This window comes from Ursus americanus, chromosome 16, assembly GCF_024610735.1.
Source record: "Ursus americanus isolate L20-20 chromosome 16, mUrsAme1.1.p, whole genome shotgun sequence".
Lineage (NCBI taxonomy): Eukaryota > Metazoa > Chordata > Mammalia > Carnivora > Ursidae > Ursus > Ursus americanus.
In genome coordinates this window covers 43,364,497-43,383,167 of record NC_142142.1, presented here as the reverse complement: position 1 = coordinate 43,383,167, position 18,671 = coordinate 43,364,497, and the positions used below count along the sequence as shown (strand labels likewise).

Below are 18,671 nucleotides of genomic sequence, written 5' to 3'. Positions count from 1 at the left end.
AATTTCAAGCATATGATACAGTATTATTAACTATAGTCTCCATGCTGTACTGAAAGTTTGAACACTTTGATCAATTTCCCCCCTTTTCCCTCACCTTCCAGCCCCAGGCAACCACTATTCCACTCTGTTTCTGTGAGTTTGACTCCTCCCCCCTTTTTTAGATTCCCCATATAAGATTCCATAAAAACCATACGGTATTCTTCTTTCTCTGGCTTATTTCATTTACTGTAATGCCCTCCAGATTCATCCATGTTGACGTAAATGGCTGGATTTACTTTTTTATGGCTGAGAAATATTCCATCTTATATTTAGACCGTGTCTTCCTTATCCATTCATCCCTTGGCGAACCCTTAGGTTGTTCCCATAACTTGGCTATTGTGAATAACGCTGCAAAAAACATGGCGGTGCAGACATGTCTTCGAGATACTGATTTCACTTTCTTTGGATGTATGCCCTGATGTGAGATTTATTTTTAAAGAGCCACATGCAGCTAGGGACTATCCTATTGGACCACATAGCTTAGAAGGCTGACCAGGTAGAGGGATTTTCTCCATGTAGAGGGAGGATAGACGTAAGGCCATCTTTATTTTCAGTATTTGAGCGTTGATGATTCTGCAGATCCAGGAACTCTAGGAGGAGCAGAACTTTTTATTACGCCAGGAGGGGTTTCCTGGTACGGCTCAGAGGTGAAAGGAAAGAGAAATTGGGGCTGAGTTCGGAGCTTGGGGATGGGGAGATATTCTTGCTACAAGATACGTCTTTTGGAAGAGGCTTGGAGGCAAGAAAGAGAAGGTATGGCCACAGAAGACAAGCAGACCAGTGGCCCTTAAAGAATTTACCCAGCCCTGCCCTCCCCTTCCTCAGTTTGAGCATATTCCCCATCCACCCCTGGCTGGTCAGAAACCCCTTTGGGCCTTTTCAGCTCCCCAGGCTCCTGCCCCCTTACCTCCTGGCTCAGAACAATCTCCTCTTTGATTGCGGGCTTGGGCCTTGCTGACAGGTCAGGTCATATGTACCTAATCAGGAGGAGCTGGGGCCTGAGAGATGATAAACGGGGCTTCTCATTTCAATAAAGTTTGTGCAGAATATTGGAAACAGCTGTGGGCCTTCGCTGGCGGGGCCAGAGCCCGTGGGGGCCTGGTGTTTGGGGGAGAAGGGTTGAAATCGGGAGACACCAGGGTGGGCGTCTAAAGGGTGCTTTGCCCCCCAAAAGCTGAGAAAGCTAGTGAGCCTAGTCCAACACCAGCTCCTGCTGGAATCCCAGGCTTTGGGGAGGGCAGGGAGCATTCTGGAATCAGAGCACTCAGGTCACACCAGGCAGGTCTGCGTTACCACCAGGCATTTATTCACATTTATGTCACATTTATTCACATTTATGTAAATATGTCGTTCATTTCACAAATTCCACCTAGATTTCTCCACAAGCTGCTTTTCTCACCTAACATCATGAAAATCCCTCCAATGTATTCTTTTTCTTAAACGGTGGTAAAATATATACAACATTTACCATCTTCATCGTTTTTAAGTGTAGAGTTCAGTAATGTTAATGAGATTCACACTGTCGTGCAACCGACTTCCAGAGCTTTTTCACCGTGCAAAATTGAAACTCTGTACCCATTCAACAGCAACTCCCCATTCCCTCTTCCACCTCAGCCCCTGGTAACCACTTTTCTTCCTTCCTTCCTTCCTTCCTTCCTTCCTTCCTTCCTTCCTTCCTTCCTTCCTTCCTTCCGATTTTATTTGTTTATTTGTCAGAGAGAGAGAGCACACAAGCAGGGGGAGCAGCAGGCAGAGAGAGAGGCAGACTCCCCACTGAGCAGGGAGCCTGACGCGGGACTCAATCCCAGGACCCTGAGATCATGACCTGAGCCAAAGGCAAACTCTTAACTGACTGAGCCACCCAGGTGTCCCAATGACTTTTCTGTCTCTATGAGTTTGACGACTTTAGAAGTCTCTATAAAGTAGAAGTAAAATCATACAGCATTTGTCTTCTTAAATTTACTCTCTTTAATATTTGCATAACATTACAGTATAGGGACATAAGTCTATCGTTCACTACCAGTATTTTTGCAAAATGCTATCGAAAATTTTTATGCATATCCTTGCATACTGAAGTTTGCTGCCTTTCTTATCTTTCCTTCTTCCTATCTTTCTTTCTTTCCTTCTTTTCTTACTTCTCCCCTCCCTCCCTCCCTCTACCAGAAATGACAGAGCTGGGTCAAAGAGATGCATATTTTTAGGTTTCATCCAGAAACCTTTCTCAGAAGCCTGGGTAATCCCCATATTCACAGCTGTGACTACTGCCCCCCCCCCGCCCCCATTTCTTCTTCAGCCCTGGCTCTTTCTAAGTTTTACTCTTCTGATGAAGGAAGAGTGGTGTCACGCTTTTATTTTAAAGATTTTATTTTATTTATTCGAGAGAGAGGACGTGTGAGAGAGAGAGAGAGCACAGCAGGGGGAGGGGCAGAGGGAGAAGGAGAAGCAGACTCCCCGCTGAGCAGGGAGCCCCACGTGGGGCTCGATCCCAGGACCCTGGGATCATGACCTGAGCCAAAGGCAGACCCTTAACCGACTGAGCCACCCAGGCGCCCCACGTTTAAAGTACGCATTTCTCTAAGTATTGGTGAGGTTGTGCACCTTTCCCTAAATGCATCGGCCGTTCACAGCAGAAATGCAGATGCTTCGTATTCATATGATTTGTCCATTTTCCTGCTGGCTTATTGTCCATTGTGCGGAGGGGCTCTTGTGTGTTACAGATGTCAGCTCTCTGTCGCTGGTAGATAGACACTGAAATACTGTCTCCAGTCTGTAATTTGTCTTTTGACTCTATGTGATCTTTTAATCCTTTGAACATTTATTTTTTTTAAGTTTTTTAAAAATTTATTTGTCAGAGAGAGAGAGAGCACAAGCAGGGGGAACGACAGGCAGAGGGAGAAGCAGCCTCCCCGCTGAGCAGGGAACCCGACGCAGGACTCGATCCCAGGACCCTGGGATCATGCCCGGAGCTGAGGGCAGCTGCTTAACCACCTGAGCCACCCAGGCATTGCAATCCTTTGAAAATTTAAAAAATGTATGTCTATCTTTTCCTCTCTGGCTTCTGGATTTTCTGTTTTGTTTAGAAAAATCTCCTCAAACCAGAGATTGTATAAATATTCTAATGTATTCCTCATTAAATTGCTTTAAACCGTGTTTAAAATGGTTTTAAATATTTCCTCATGAAACTGTTTAAATATGGAGAACACTACGTAAGTTGTTTTACATGTGTACATTTAAATACATTTAAATCTTTCATCTATTTGAAATTTAGTTTCAGTAACTTGTGAGGCATCAAGATGAACCTTGCTCTGTTTTTTTCGGGGAGCCAGTGGTGCCTACACACTTTATTAAATAAACCATCCTTCTCCCCACTGGCTTGACATAGCACTTTTATTGTATATTATCCATATGTGCTAGGGTGGATTTCTGGACTCGGTTCTCTTTCTGTCCCCTGGATCTATTTATCTTGTCCTTTACCCTTCATGTATGATTTGATCACAGTGATTTAGAGTCAGTGTTCCTAAGGCCACTCTTACCTAAAGATGTCATTGTTTTCATTGTTACCATGATGCAAGTCTTTTCCAGCTGTCACAGCCTGTGAATGTCGGTAACTTTTCAAGACAAGCCAGAGGAAGTCCGGGAAAGCCTGCCCCTGTGCTCTCAGCCATCAACCACGGCAGAGGCCGGACGGTATTAGACGAACATCTACTCTGTGCTTGGCACTGCTCTTTTCGGTAAACCTGGGGCTGGAAGCCCAGAGTTTCCCACGCTGCAGTGCCTAATGGTACTTCAAAGTTCTGGCTTCTCGGCTCCAGACCTATCCTCGATACACCGCTTTGTGAAAGTGGCCTTGGGCCCTGCGAATCCCATCTCTGCTTTGCCAGCTTTTCCCTATTCGATCCTTGTGACCAGAGCCACTAGAGGGAGGCTTGCAGGCGAGAGGAGGGAGAGTTCCCTCTGCATCTGAGTGTCCCCAGTAAGGGGTGCCCTGACCCTTCACCCCAGCAGCAGGCCCGTCCGAAGTAGCAGCTGGATGCTCGCGGCTTCTCCATCACTCACAGATTCTCCATGCACCACGCACCCCACACTCCAGCTGCAGGTGCCCCTTCCTCGGAGGTCTGGGCCCAAGCCCACGGGTCCTTCCTTCCCACTCAGAACTTCCTCCCCAGAGCTCCGGGTCCCTCCTCAAACATCTCTGGGCTAGTAGCTGCAATCTCTTCTTGTTTCCTCGGGACACCTGAGCATTCTCTTGTGACCTCACGACCAACCTTATACCTAGTTCTGGATTCTTAATCCTTTTTTCAACTGACTGGTGTGATTTCTGTCTCCTGACTGGACCTCAACTGACACAGGTAATGGGGACTGGAAGTTTTCTGGGGGCTGAGGGTGGCTTCTCTTGGCCGCCCTGCAGGGAACTCCCCACCCTCCTCCTTTCCCAGAATTATTTGGCTGTTGGTTGTCAAGGAGACGGCTGACAATTTCCAGTTTGCAAGCCTCCCCCTGGAGCTCTACAGAGACGTTCTGGAAACTCCCTACTCCTTCCTGCTCCCCAGCCAGGGAACTTGGGAGAATCTCGCCAGGTTCGTGGGCAGGGCATGGGAGAGGGGAGCTGGCCAGGCCTGCACATGGAGAGACAGACGAGAGGTTTCCTTAGGCCTTGCTTCCTCCATGGACCTCAAGTGCCCGGCCAGCTCCCCCAGCCCTGTCCAGACAGATACCTGCTGGGTCCAGACGAGGCCAAGTTCTCCGACCAGGCCTTCAGCCACAGAAACCTGTCCTCCCGGCGGGAGCCTCGTTCCCAGCTGCAGCGGAGAAGAGCCTGGAACCTTTTCTGGGGAGGAGCTTCAGCCATTCCTAAGTTCCTATCACTGAAGCAGGGAACAGCACACGCTGACACCTAGTGTCACGCCCGGGCTCCAGTCTATTCCAGAATAATAACAGTGCAACATAGTAGTAATAATAATAATAATCATAATAATAGCAGTGAAGTGGATGTGAATCTCACTCTATTAAATTCAAATAAAGTTGACTCCATTACTGGGACCCTACTCCCATCCTGGAGCCCCACCAGAATCTTCGAGACTTACATACGAAGTCCCAGAAATAGGGGGACGCTTCCAACCCCGGGTCCAACGTGGTTGCTGCTGACCTTTTCATTGGCTGAGCTTTGGGGGACTTTCCATTTCTCTGCCCTTGTGGGTCATGGGCCTGGCCTCTCAAGGTTCATCCTCTTTCAGGGACCCAGTGACCTCTGACCTGTCCCCAAACTCAGAGAAGTCTCTTCAACGGCCGCCAAAGCCATACTCCTTACTCCTTCTTACCACTTCCATGGTGAACACCTAATACAACTTTTCAGTGACTTCTTGCTTCTAAAAAAATTAAAATGGTTAACTTGGGTGTGAAGCAGCTTTTGTGTCTGGCCTGCAACCATCTTCGAGGCAACGCAGAACTGAAGACCTGGCCAAAGCTTCATCTGTTTTATTTTTGCAGAAGTCTCGGGGAGGAAGCTGCAGACACCATCACATCTCATGCCCGAATGTTGCAGTATTAAGAAAACTAGAAACACTGTCTCACCTAATGGCAAAACCATTATCTCGCAAAACAGAGTGAAAAACCTTTGTCTGGTGTTGTCTCGTAAAGAGTCAGCCTCATTTACGGGGAAGATCTGGGACCCGGAGGGGGAAGGAACGTGCTTGGTGTCCCTCGGCTGGTGGGCCACAGAGCCGGGGTCTGAACACTGACCTGGTTCCGAGCTCTGCCCTTTCCACACCCCCGGGTTTGCACAGTGGTTTCTGCTTCGCGCCGTCCTCTCTACGCACCCACTCCTCCAGCTCTCACAGCAGCTCTGAGAAGCCCCTGGGCCATGGGCACGACAACCCCATTTTTAACGATCGGGAAACTGAGGCCCGGAGAAATGGAGTGTCCTGCCCACAGTGGGGCAGGGGGGCTGGCTGGGAAAGTCTCCGGGAATGGTAAAGCAGACGGAAGGAGGGTTAGCTACCAGGCAGAGCTGGCACGGAAACCAGGCCTCCTTCCTGTCCCCCAACGACGGCTCTAGCCACCGTTGCTGCCCCTCGGCCTCGGCCTCCCCTGCCTCCCCGCCTCCCCTGCCTGCCTCCCTTGGTCTGTTGGTCTCCCTTTCTTCACCCCTCTATCTAGGGCCTCACTCATTTCCTCTCTGGTCTCCAAAGAGTAGTTAACAAAGTGACTAAGCAGTGACCCCTGCCGGGCCCTCTGTCCCTCTTGCCCTCCCCCTCCTCCTATCAGCCAGGAGCACAGCGGGGGCCATGTCGGCTGCGGAGCCTCTGGCCCATTTCCTCTCCAGCCCTCGGCTCATCTCCTGCCAGGGTCCCCGGGGGCCTGTGGTTGGCCTCTGACAAGGCACACATGGACACACATGGAAAAGCCATTCATTTCCAGGAGCATTTGCTTCCTCTGCTGCAGTCCAGCTGTCCCTATCCTTCCACCTTCTGCTCCCCCAAAAGCCTGAGGTTTCAGAACCAGGGTTCAAAATGGTGGCAACAGGCTGGAGAAGTGCGACGGCCCGCTGCCCATAGTGAGGCCAAAGTTCGCCAGAAAGTGAGGCAACGGCCTGGAAAACCTGAGCGCTCGTCGTCGCCAGACCACTACCCCCTCAGAAGACCATAAATGTTAACAGGACGGATAAACAAGACTCCCCCACGGTGAGTAACTGAGAGAGATTCAGGGTCTTCCTGTCAGAGCGAAAAGGGACCTGGCAGCTCCACAGGCCCCTGGCCAGCCCTGAGGGGACGGTCTCAGGTGGGGACCAGATGGAGAAGGCCCAAAGGGATGGAGCTGCAAGGAGCGCAAGGAAAAGAGCAGAGAGAGCCTGAGCCCGTTGGTAAATGTGGAGAGCAGTACTATCTCACGGGGTGTGGAGAACCCAGCACACGCCTGGCAAGAAATGGTAGCTTGTATTCTTATTTAGGTAGAGAATAAAAAGACCGAACAAGCTGTTTCAAACGTCAAAGGACTTTCATTTGGAAGGGCTCATGAATAATTGTGCAAAGTTTCGGTGAAAGAACTCAACCCTGACATTAGAAGTATGAGGGAAGCAGATTCCAGTTCACCCGAAACAGGAGGGCAAGAATGAACGTTTATTGCGTGCCTACGAGGTGCTTACAAGGTGCTTGATATGCGTGCCTGCGTATTATCTGTCCGACAACTTGAGGCGTAGTCAGAATCATGCTCGTTTGGAAGATGCAGACAAGGAAGCTCAGGGTGTGTTGCTTGCCCGGGGTCCCGCGGCTCCTGTAGTGCCCACCCAATGTTGGTCATCGGGGGCCGAAGGGCCATCTCTCCAGAAGGCTGCAGGCCTCACCCATTCAGAGCCCTTAGCCTGGTTCTCCAAAACTCCCACTCAAACAACTCAAGAGTCTGGATCCCTAAGTTCATCCTGTAACCTCTTCCCTTCTGAGTTGAGCTGAGAGAACACTCCATTGTTGGCCTCTCATCGCTCCTAACTCCACACCGTCCTCTCTTCCTCCCTCCAGGATCTCCCAAAGCAATGGTGCAGGGGTTGATGGAGCCCTTGGGACCCAGGTTGGCTGTCGTTGGAAACCCCACAGTGAGGGGGCCTGCATCCACCTGAGCAGGAGGGGAAGATGGGAAACAGGCACCAAAACCTGGGGAGCCTACAGCCTCACTTGCCGCTGGGCCTATGCACTGGGCATGCCCAGAGCACAGCACAGTACCAGGTGACCCTGGCTTGGCCGATGCTCTTTGGGAAAGTGGGGTAGGGAGAAAGGGAGATGTCCTGCCGTGTACAGCAGGGTGCCTTGCACTTAGCAGATGCGCAAGAAACGTTTGTAGAATTTCTGACATTCTTCAGGTCAAGGCACATAAATAATTTTAATAGGCAGGTGCTATATAGGCATAACCTCATTTATTCTTCTCAGGAAAACAATGATATAAATGAAGAAACTGAGGCTCAGAGGGAATAAGTTCCATGCTAAGATCACACGACAATGGAGAGGCAAAGCTGTGTTCTGACCACTGTACTTTCTTGTCTTTCAGAAGTGGAAGAGCTTGCCTCTCCTGGACCTTGAGCTCCCACAGCATCAGAAACAGGAGACCTGGACCTGCTCTCCCATTCTGGTCCTGCTTCCTCTTCCCTTCCGGACAGGACCACAGCTCTGCCCTGGGGGGACAGGGGGATGGTTAATTTTATATGTTGACTTCACTGGGCCATGGGTCAGATATTATTCTGAGTATGTCTGTGAAGGTGTTTCTAGATGCGATTAACATTTGAATGGGTGAACTGAATAAAGCAGATTGCCCCCCACCATACCACATGGGTGGGCCTCATCCAATCGGTTGAAGGCCTGGATAGAACAAAAAGGTTGACCCTCCCCCAAATAAGAGAGAACGCCTCCTGCCTGACTGCTCTGAGCTGAGACATCAGTCTTTTTCTGCCTTTGGACCTGGACTGAAGCATCAGTTCTTCTTGGTCTGAAGCTTGCCAGTCTTCAAACTGGAACTTACATCATGGGCCCTGCTGGGTCTCCAATGTGCTGACTGCAGATCTGGGGACTTGCCAGCCCCCACAATCATGTGAGCCAATTTCTTATAATAAATCTCTTTCTTTCTATACACACACATCCTATCAGTTCTGCTTCTCTGGAGAATCCTAATACACTTCCTTCCCTGACTCTCCCTTCCAGAGTCTCCCTTACATGGGAGCCTGAATCCCAGGGACCATCTGCCGTGCTGCTCGAAGCCAAGTTAGAAGGGAATAGGGGCTCATGACCCTACAGAGAGAGCCACGGCGGGCACCTCTCGGCCCACAAGGAGCCTGTGGGGCACTCCGCTCAGACAGCTCCTGTCCCAGCTGAGTCCTGATGAACCTGAGACCCAACATCAGATCCCCCATCTCACTGGGGTCCGGGGATCTCACCCTACACCCAACCCCAAACGATGGAAAGCTGACCTTACGTCAGGCTGTCTGTCCGAGACCACTAGGACCGCGGGAGAGCTGGGCTCTGCTCCAGCATCAGGGTCTGTGCCTCGTAGATCAGATCTGACGGGGGGGGGGGGGGGTGAAGGACCACGTACCAGCTACGCGCTGGGCACTGTTTGCCCGAGTGTGCGTATGTGTGTGCGTGTGAGAGTTTTATCAAGTATCCGTTAAAGTTTCTGAAAACAAATGTATAGTTTGATGGACTGTAACCCCCACCCAAGTCAAGAAATAGGACATCTAGCACCCAAGAAGCCCCCCATATGCTCATATAAAGTTTTCACTTAATTTCCATAATAATATTTACAAGAAAGAAGGTGCTATTATCCCCATTCATCTGCAAAGAAACGAAAGCTCAGAGAGGTTCAGAAATTTCCTGGTTTCACAGTCTGTCAGTCAAACCCGAAATCTGGCATTGTGGTTGACCCCCGAGCTCCTTCCACCCTCTACCAACTTCTCCCAACAAAACATGAGCGAAACACAAGAGGGCATTCGAAGTAGTGTTTGAATCTCTTTGTCCCTAAGGTCTAGGGGACTGCACGCAGGGCTCCCACACCTGGGCAGGTGGTTGGACTCGCTGAGACTGGGGCCGTTTTCAACTCTATGCTCAGTGACTCTCTGATTTTATGCTATCATTAAAATGAAAATGCAGGAAGCTCAGGGGGGGTGTCCCCTAGATCTGTCCCAGCCAGGTCTTGCCCTCCCCAACTCTGCATTATGAATGGAGTGAGTCATCTGGTAAATAATTTACTTGTCATCGGGCCAGTGAGGGTAACAGGAGAGCAGGGGTGGAGGTGGCAGAAGGCTGAGGTTGGCAATCCGAGCCAGACCCCCAATCCTTCTGGGGCTGGGCTTTGCTCTGGAGAGAGAGCACCCGAGTGCCAGGCAGGAACCCCAGATGGACGGCCACCCAGGGAGATGAGGCCATGGTGGGTCCGAGGGCTCCGCACAGACCACTCGGTCTCCTGGTCCTGAGCCCCTCTGCCTTATGCATGGAGGGGCCTCTGGTGAGTGATACTCAGCCTCCCCCCCCCATGATGGCCCCATTCCCCCACTCACATCCTGCTATTTCTCCCCCTGTCTTCCCCGGGATCCCTCTTTAATGCTTGCGTGGCCATTCAATGAAGTCCATCAACTTTGTTTATGCGCTGGAGCTTAGCCAGCGTGCCCGGAGCCACGGCTCTGTGCCACAGACAGCATGCTGGGTCACCCTCCCAAGTCTGGGGTTATCCTGACGGCCACCGTCGGGTAGTAAGCATGGAGTGACATGGCCAGATCTGGGCTTCCAAAAGTTCCCTCCAAAGTGCATGGTCTTCTGGTTGCTGCGAGCACTTGGGAGACCAGGAGTCTAGCTGCGAGATGCTGGGAGCTCGGGCCAGAGCAGCGTCCACATGGTTGGGAAGCAGCAGCTTCCAGGTTAAGTGTTTTGCTTCTTGATCAATTGAACGGCAGAGTTTTGCCCTTGGTCCCTTCCCTCCCGCTCGATGCCTGTCTTGCCTTCTCTCTCTGGAGAAGCCGGGAGCGGTGGGGAGAGTCTGAGATGGGGAGCTGGGCTCCCCCACCTGCCGTGCAGTTCTAGATGAAGCGACGTCGTGCTCAGAGTCTCAGGGGGATGTGATGACTGTGACAGTTAAGGTCAACAGCTAACACGTGTGCAGGGCCTCGCACAAAGGCATTCAACAAACGGAAGCTGGTGGGACTCGTTCCTGTGCCCTGTGTGTCATCTGAGGCATTTATCGTCACCATGAAGCTCTGCATGTTATAGTTACCTGGCCACGGGGGACAGGAGAACGTGGGGCTCCGGAGCATGCTGCCGTTCCATGCTAGGTCCTGAGCAGAAAAGGATAGCGTAGACTGAAAGCTCCCCGAGAGCAGGGATGGGGCGGCTCGTTTGTCATTGTAACCCTGGTGCCTGGTACAGGGCAGGCAGCTCGTAATTAGCAGCTGACAACTAAATGCTGGGTGGGCGGACGGCTGGCTGGTGTCACCTTCCCTTTGGTGCAGTGAGTCTGGAATCCCCCTGGAATTGTTACACAGAGAACCCCCCCCACCAGAGCATGAATTGCCAGTGGCCATGCAGAGCTCCCCATCTGGTGCTGACCATCAGATTGACTTCCAGCGTCTTGTTAAAAATACAGATTCCTGCTGCCCTGGGGGTGCGGAGTCCCTGGTCTGGCATGAGGCCCCGGAGTATGTATTTTTATCACGCTCCCACAATGGTGGGATGGCGCATGGGGATGGGAGCCTCAGCTCCAGTCAAGGACTCCCCCGGGCCACCTGCTCCCACGGCACAGCCGGACAGGAAACTCCGAAGCTCGCTCGGAAACGGTCTCTTCCCCACCAACTCCAAGGAGAAGGACGAGGGGCCCCAGGAGGGGGAGGAGGAGAGCCCAGCCTGGACGTCCTGCATTGCCGCTCTGTCCCTGGGGCAGCCCCACCGGACCCACCGAGCCCCTGCCGAGGAGGCCACGTCCGTTCGAGGAGCGCGGGGTGGCTCTGGGGGCTGGGTTGGGGCTCCGGACCCGCCCCGCGCGTGGTCTTCAGGGAGTGAGAAAACCTGGACTCACAAGGAAGGGAGGGCCAACCCCCCCTCACTCCCCTGGGCTCGCTGACTCCCCGGCCTGTGGCTGTCACCAATGGAGCAGAGTCCAAGGTGGAGGCCTGGGCCTCGGCTCTGGGGGCCGCGAGTCTCCGGAACAGCAGCCCGGTGCTGCGGGAGCTGCGGGAGGGTGCCCGAGGCCGCTTCCTGTGCCAGGCCCTGCACGGGGCCGGGGGCCAGCTGCACACCACCTACTCCTACCTCACGCTGGCCATGCTAGGTGAGGGCCCGAGCTGGGACTTAGTGGCCCGAGTGGCTTTGCACGCTGCTTTGCCTCTGTTTGCATGTGCTTCCCATTGCACGGGGCTGGGCCCAGGTTCCAGGGCACCTTGGCTCCAGGGAGTGAGAAAACCTGGACTCACAAGGAAGGGAGGGCCAGGGCCCCGTGGCAGGCCAACCCCCCCAGCCTGGCACGGGTCTGTGATAATAAATGTGGGCCTCTCCTTCCTCCGGCCGGTGCCCGTATCAAAGCCTCGGTGAGGCTGAGCGACCTGTCCCCTGTGGAGGGGGCCTACGTGGTGGCCACATGTGCAGTCCGGGAGGGCACAGAGCCTGTCACGTTTGCCTGGCGACATCAGGCACCTCGAGGCCCAGAGGAGGAGCTGTTGGAGGTGACGGAGAGATGGCTTCATCTAGACCCGGTCAACAGAACACACCTGGGCTGGTACCTATGCAGTGCCCACAACGCCGTCAACCGGCTGAGCAGCGATGGAACCTTCCTTGATGTCATCTGTGAGTCAGCCTGGGGGTGGGGGTGGGCGGGGAGTGCTCAGGGCTGGCACCTACCCTCCCATCTGCACCCTGCCTCCCGACACACCTCAGGGCCCCCAACAGTGCCCCAGCCTGCTGAGCGGCTCCAGTAGGTGAGAACCTCAGGGTACCGTACCCCTGGTACCAGATGCGGATCTAGTACCGGGCTTCTAGGCTTTTCCAGGTCGTGAGCCCCTCTTCCCAGGAAAATGAGCATATATGCAGAGTCACAGTTTTAGCCATAATTATGGTGAAAGGGGCGGCCCTTTGGGTTGAGCAGGAAGGCCTCGCAGAGACCGACTGAACCCTGAGGAAACCGGGAGGAGGGACGCAGTTGGCACAGAGGGCAGCAGGCTGGTCCCAAGTCAAAGGCTGAGAGCCTCAAGTTAGAAATCAGAAGTCTGTCTTTAAAGCAAATGAAGAGGGGCGCCTGGGTGACTCAGTCGGTTCAGCGGCTGCCTTCAGCTCAGGTCATGATCCCAGGGTCCTGGGATCGAGTCCCATGGCGGGCTCCCTGCTCAGTGCGGAGCCTGCTTCTCCCTCTGCCCCTTCCCCTGCTCCTGCTCTCTCTCTCTCTCCCAAATAAATACATAAAATTTAAAAACTAAAGAAAATCCATGAAGAGCAAAGGAAGGATTCTTTTTCAGAACTTACAAGGAACTCCAGAACAAGCAATGAGAAGCAGCAGCAACCTAATACGGAAGTGGACAAAGCCCACGGTAGTTCTTTCAGTAAAGAGAACAAATAAAGCTAAGGAACTTTTGCAAATTAAAAAAATTAATTTAAAAATGGAATTAGACGTTTATGGGAAGAAGACTAGGATGGTCTCGAGCCGTGCTCTCTAACGTGGCTGCCATTCGTGGGGATCCAAGCTCTGCAGATTTGCCTGAATCAAACAGGTGTTCTCAGCACACTGGCTTTGAAGGCTTAGTCTAAAAAAAAAAAAAAAAAAAAAAAAAAGGAACATAAAATAGCTCATCAATAAGTTTTATATTTGATTATACATTGGAATAATACTCTGGATGTATTTGGTTAAATACAAAATATTATTAAAATTATTAAAACCCATTGGTGCTTTTTGCTTGGTTGGGTTTAGTTGTTTTTCCTTTTTAAGATTTGGCTACTAGAGGGGTGCCTGGGTGGCACAGTGGTTAGGCGTCTGCCTTCAGCTCAGGGCGTGATCCCGGCGTTCTGGGATCGAGCCCCACATCAGGCTCCTCCGCTGGGAGCCTGCTTCTTCCTCTCCCACTCCCCCTGCTTGTGTTCCCTCTCTCGCTGGCTGTCTCTATCTCTGTCGAATAAATAAATAAAAGCTTTTAAAAAAAAGATTTGGCTACTAGAAAATTAAAACAGATCTGTGGCTCATATGTATCTGTTGGCCAGTGCTGGTCTAGAGGATTTCAAAAGCCAGGACTAGCGATGTCCCGTCTGTCTTGTGGGTGGTGGTTTGTAGGATTGCAGACTTAGGACCATGGAGGAGACAGGCGAGTGGTCCTTGGGAAAGACAGAGGAGCAGAATGGAAGCAGGTGGAGGATTCAGTCCTTTCTGGGTGGCAGAAAGAGGGGACACAGGAAAAAAGGGAAGGCAGTGACCCAAAGAAGTGAGAAGGACTGGCTCTGGGATCGTGTTCGGGGCAACTTCAATCCTGTTTTCTGCCCTCTGCAGCCTAGAGGGGCCAACCGTCCCAGTCCCAAGAAGCGCCTCGATTGTGGGCGCACCGGGAAGGTTGGCACCCTCCCTTCCTCCTGCCTAGCCAGCTCTTGCCGTCCCCCTACCTCAGTCTCTCCAGGAAGCCTCCCGCAGCCTCGGGAGCTTGCCCCCACAGACCCTCAACACCTATATTTGACTGTGCTTATGGCCCCCGGACTCTGAGCTCCTTGGGGGCCTTGCCCGGTGGGTGACACAGTGGGTACATAATACACGCTTGCTGGACGGTAAGCTCAGCTAAGATGATATGAGTGAGTGAAGGAATGAAGCCTGGGGAGATGACACAAGTCTTCCTTTCCCTCCAGATGGTCCAGACAACCCTGTGATCACCGTGGAGCCACTGGGCTTCAGTGAGGAGGGTTTCTGGGCCAGTGAAAGGAAAGAGGTGACCCTGAGCTGCCTGGACGCATCCAACCCCCGGAGTCACTATGTGTGGCTCCGTGACCACACTCAGGTCCACACCGGGCCTGCCTACACCATCGCCAGCGCCAGACGGGCCCACACAGGCCTGCACACGTGCCTGGCCCGCAACAGCCGCCTGGACACCCGCACCCAGACCAGCATCAGGCTCACCATCTGTGAGTGTGTGGGTGGGGGCCACTCACAGCTGGGGCCGCTGCAGCCCCGAGGGACGCGGTGTGGACATTGTGGGGGAGGGAGGGGTGGCAGCCAGACGGAGTTGCAGAGCAGGGTGAGAGGCTGTGAAAACTGTGGGAAGGGGCGGGGAGAGGGGAAGCCCCTGACCTTATTTGGACCTCATCCCCAAGTGATTCTTCCCACCGCCTTGGGGACTGAACTGAGGCACAGAGAAGGGTAGAGAAATGACCGTGAGGCAAAGTGCCCAGTGGCCAAAAGAGACCAGGAAAGAGGGAACCTTCCCAGGTGGGGGCTTCCATGGGCCTCTGGGATTCCTCAGGGACTCCGAACTCCTGCTCAGCCCCTCAGCCCCTGCCCCCTGACCTGAGAGCTCAGCTCTTCGCTCACCAGCCCCTCAGAGGAATCCATCTTTCCCCGCCCACCCACTTCTCCCTACTTCTCTTACTCTTCGCCCTGTGGCCTCCGGGTCCCCCAGCTGGGCCTGGGGACCATGGTGCACGGGCAGCGAAATCTGTCCAGCCTCACCGTCACCCGCTTCTCCACCCAGATCCCCCTGAGGGGCAGCCCTCCTGTGCTGTGCTCCCCACCCTTGGGGCTGTGACTTTGGTCTGCACCTGGCCTGGGGGGCTTCCCACTGCCCAGCTGCAGTGGGAAGGGCCCCAGGGAACCGGCCCTACTGCCCTCAGCAATGTCACCTGGAGTCAGCCAGCTCCCCAGCTCCCCAACGGCAGCGTTTTCACGCCTTCCGCGTCCTGGCTCTGAATCACCACACGGCCGGACACCCGTCTGAGGTGAAGACACCAGGTGCTGGGCCTAAGGCCGTGGAGGGACTCACCCTTTCTCGGCAAAACCGAACCCGAGCCCAGGGTCATCTTGGTCTGCACAGGGCGTCCCCTACTTTGTTCCTCGGTGTCCCTCCCACCGATGCCTCCATCCCCTCCTTGGCCTCCCTCCCACCCAATGCCTCCATCCCGGGCTCTTTCCTCTTCTCCACCCTCCCCTCAGGTCATCTCCACTGCTGTCTTCCCCATTCCTCCTTGCAAGGCTCTGGAGGTCCCAGGCCTGGGGGTAAGAGCCACGGTTCAGCTTGAATCAGAAGAAATAGAAATGGGAATGGGGTGGGGTACAGGGTGCTGGTGATTAATTAGAGTAGGGGCACAACTCTGTGCCTCAGTCTCACCCCCCAGGGCACAGGTGGGCTCTCAGCTTCCCGCTGCTCTCTCTCCAGTGGAGAACTCGTGTTTCATGGCGTCCTTCCCTTCAGCCCCAGGCTGCCAAGATAATTGGCCTGCTGCCTTCTGTGCCAGAAATGGGGGGCTTGGCTGGGGACTCGAAAGCTCAAGAGCACGAGGCATGCAGAGCACCTCTTTCCCTGGGAAAGACTTGAGCTCCGGATTCTGGGGATCCAGTCTTGCTCTTGATTGCCCACCGCGGAGCATTGCCCGCTTGCTGCCCTCGAAGCCTTTGTTGTCAAGTTCAGTAGTGGCTCCAAAGCCATGTAACCAGCGCTCTCCTCTCTTAGCGGACGACGCCCCCTTCAGCGCCTATCCAGCAGTGCTGGGTGCAGCGGGCACAGGAGTGGTGGGGGCAGCCGTGGCCTCCCTGCTGGTGTTCCAGTACGCTGCCCGGCACCCGGAGACTCTCCCCTGTGAGTGGGAAGCTCAAGCGCAGGGTTGCTTGACTCCATGGGTGGCCAGGTCTAGACCTACCCAAGGAGAGAGGCAGACCCCCCGGGGCAAGGAATCTAGGCTCTTCCTTAACTGTGACCTCTCCCCAATGCTAGCTGTCCATCGGGCTCCAACTGCCAACCTTAGGATCTGGGGCTATCCCCCTCTGCGTTCCGGGGTCTCTAGTGCGGAGCCTATCGGGGAAGGGCGGGTTACTTTCCCGGAACCCACGCTCAAGTTGCTCGAGTAACGCACCTTCTTTTCTTCCTACGGGCCTCGGTCAGTTGCTTGTTCCCACGGAAGTGTAGAACCCCAGTCATTCCGGGGGTTGGGATTGTCCTCTAACCGGAAAGGAAGGCCGGGGAAGTGTAGTTGTCACTAACGTCACTCTCCCATGTCACCCTCAGGGAGCACAGTCACCAATACGGGGGTTCAGGGGAAGGCCTGGAGGCACCGGCGGGTGAGAAGGGTTTTATCCTGAGGAGGATTACTCGTATGTGAGGACAGCAGTCCGGAGCTGCATGCATAACGCTCGGTCTCTGGTCCTGAGAACAATCTGGGACTCCTCTGCGGCATCTGTCTCCTTTGCTTGTGTCTGGTTTTCACAGGCGTCGAACCACCACCCACCACCCCAGGTCCGGATCCCGCAGAAGAACCCACATGTCACCATCTCATGACGAGCCCCAGCTCATGTCACCATCATGTGACTGCAACTCCGTGAGGCCCCAGACATGCACAGAGGAGACAGGTGGGAGTTGGAAAGATGCCTGTGTCACACTTGGTCTTAAAACCCAGATGGCTAAGCCACCGGCTACCCCTCACCCCCTAATGCCCAGCCTCACACGAGGACAAGGCTCAGCGGCAGGGCCTCTCCGTGACCTGGCTACAAGTCCTGGCCCGGCTGGGGGAAGGGAGAGGCGGAAGGATGAGGAAGACACCCAACTGGAGAAAAGCCGAGCTGGGTGTCCGAGGCCCCGGGACGAGGGTGGTTCTGGGAACGGCGCCGGGTGCGCTACGAGCAGGCTAGCCGCTTCCACGCAAAGCCGGTGAACTGAGCGGTTGCTAAATAAACCCTCCTCGATGCGGTCACTAGGAGAGACCGGCGTCAGCCGGGTCCCAGCTTCTCCTCCTGGCAGGAAGCAAGGAGACGGGAAGCGAGATCTGTAGGTATGTGCTCCCTTCCTTCAACGGTAGCAAGAAACGTGCTCTTCTAGTTCTTTCCCAAATCTCAAACTCCTTCCGCGAGAACACGAGCTTCAGTTATGGGACCGGCTTCATCAGAGGGGTAGTGAAGCCAGGGGCCCATCCCTGCGTCCCCGTCTCTCTCTTCCCTTGGGTGGAGGAATAACCCCGAGTCTGCAGCCGTCAGGGGGACGCACAGGCGCTAGACTCCGGGCGTCTGTGCCAACACGACAGAGCAGAGGCATTCCAGAAGCAGCTTCTTGCCACCAGGCCCGGGGGAGCTGGCTGACAGGGGACGGGGGCTGTTCCAGAGTCGCGCTGTGTCAGCTGCCAGCATGACTCACTGGCTCCAGGGTGTGTGTGTGTGTGTGCGCGCGCGTGCGTGTCTGAAATCTGGGTGAAACACAAACGAATGCTTGTTCAAGGGACTAGAAGCGTCAGGACTTGGCGCTGCCTCGGCAGGGGACTCGGAGAAGCAACAGCAGCAGAGCCAGCGGATGAGCTCGCCAGGATAAGTGGCGCCTGGAAGGAGACGGGAAACGGACAGAAACTTCAGTTGCTTCTAAGGTTCTCACAGATTTAGACTTTATTAGAAAAGGGATTTCAAGTTCTCTCAAGGCTCTCGGGGCTGGAGCTAAGGTTTAAGGGAGGCTTATTTCAACATGGGGAATAAACTAGAACAAGGCCCCACCCCACGTCAAAGACCCTGTTGGCTTTCCGGTCAAAGCAGCTCAGACACGTTGATGGGTTTTTAGGGCTGCTTTTCTTGAGGAGGCTAAACGTCTGCCCAGGAGTTCACACGGATGTTGCTCGATGCTAACGGTAAACACAGACAACAGGCGAGGAGGGCCCTCCCCTCCCCACGCTCCTCAGGCTGCTCTCCCCCCCGTCCTCTCTTCCTTCCGAAGAGACACTGAGGCCCCCGAGGGGCGTCCGCCTGCTTGGACACAGCTCCTGGGCTCAGGGATTCTCCCAGCCTCCCCATAAAGCACTTGCTGTCCTAGATCCTGTTCCTTCAGGACCTGGATCTCGGCGGTCGGACCAGAAGGGATTAACTCTGGGCCGTGCGATGGGGATCTTCAGGGGAGGGCAGGGATGGAGGTTCCAAAGAATTTCCAAGGAAGACGTACAGCCACCCCGACCACAAGCTACAAG

General features: G+C 54.1%; 1 protein-coding gene across 1 annotated transcript; it reads left to right on the top strand.

Moving 5' to 3' along the window:
• Positions 1–11,244: 11,244 nt before the first annotated feature.
• On the top strand, positions 11,245–17,055 carry VSIG10L2 (V-set and immunoglobulin domain containing 10 like 2). Its single transcript, XM_087868020.1, is given in 9 exon segments — positions 11,245–11,509; positions 11,512–11,832; positions 12,084–12,344; positions 14,376–14,648; positions 15,215–15,416; positions 16,077–16,312; positions 16,605–16,636; positions 16,746–16,794; positions 16,943–17,055. Coding segments are annotated over 9 exon segments (1,752 nt in total).
• Positions 17,056–18,671: the final 1,616 nt, after the last annotated feature.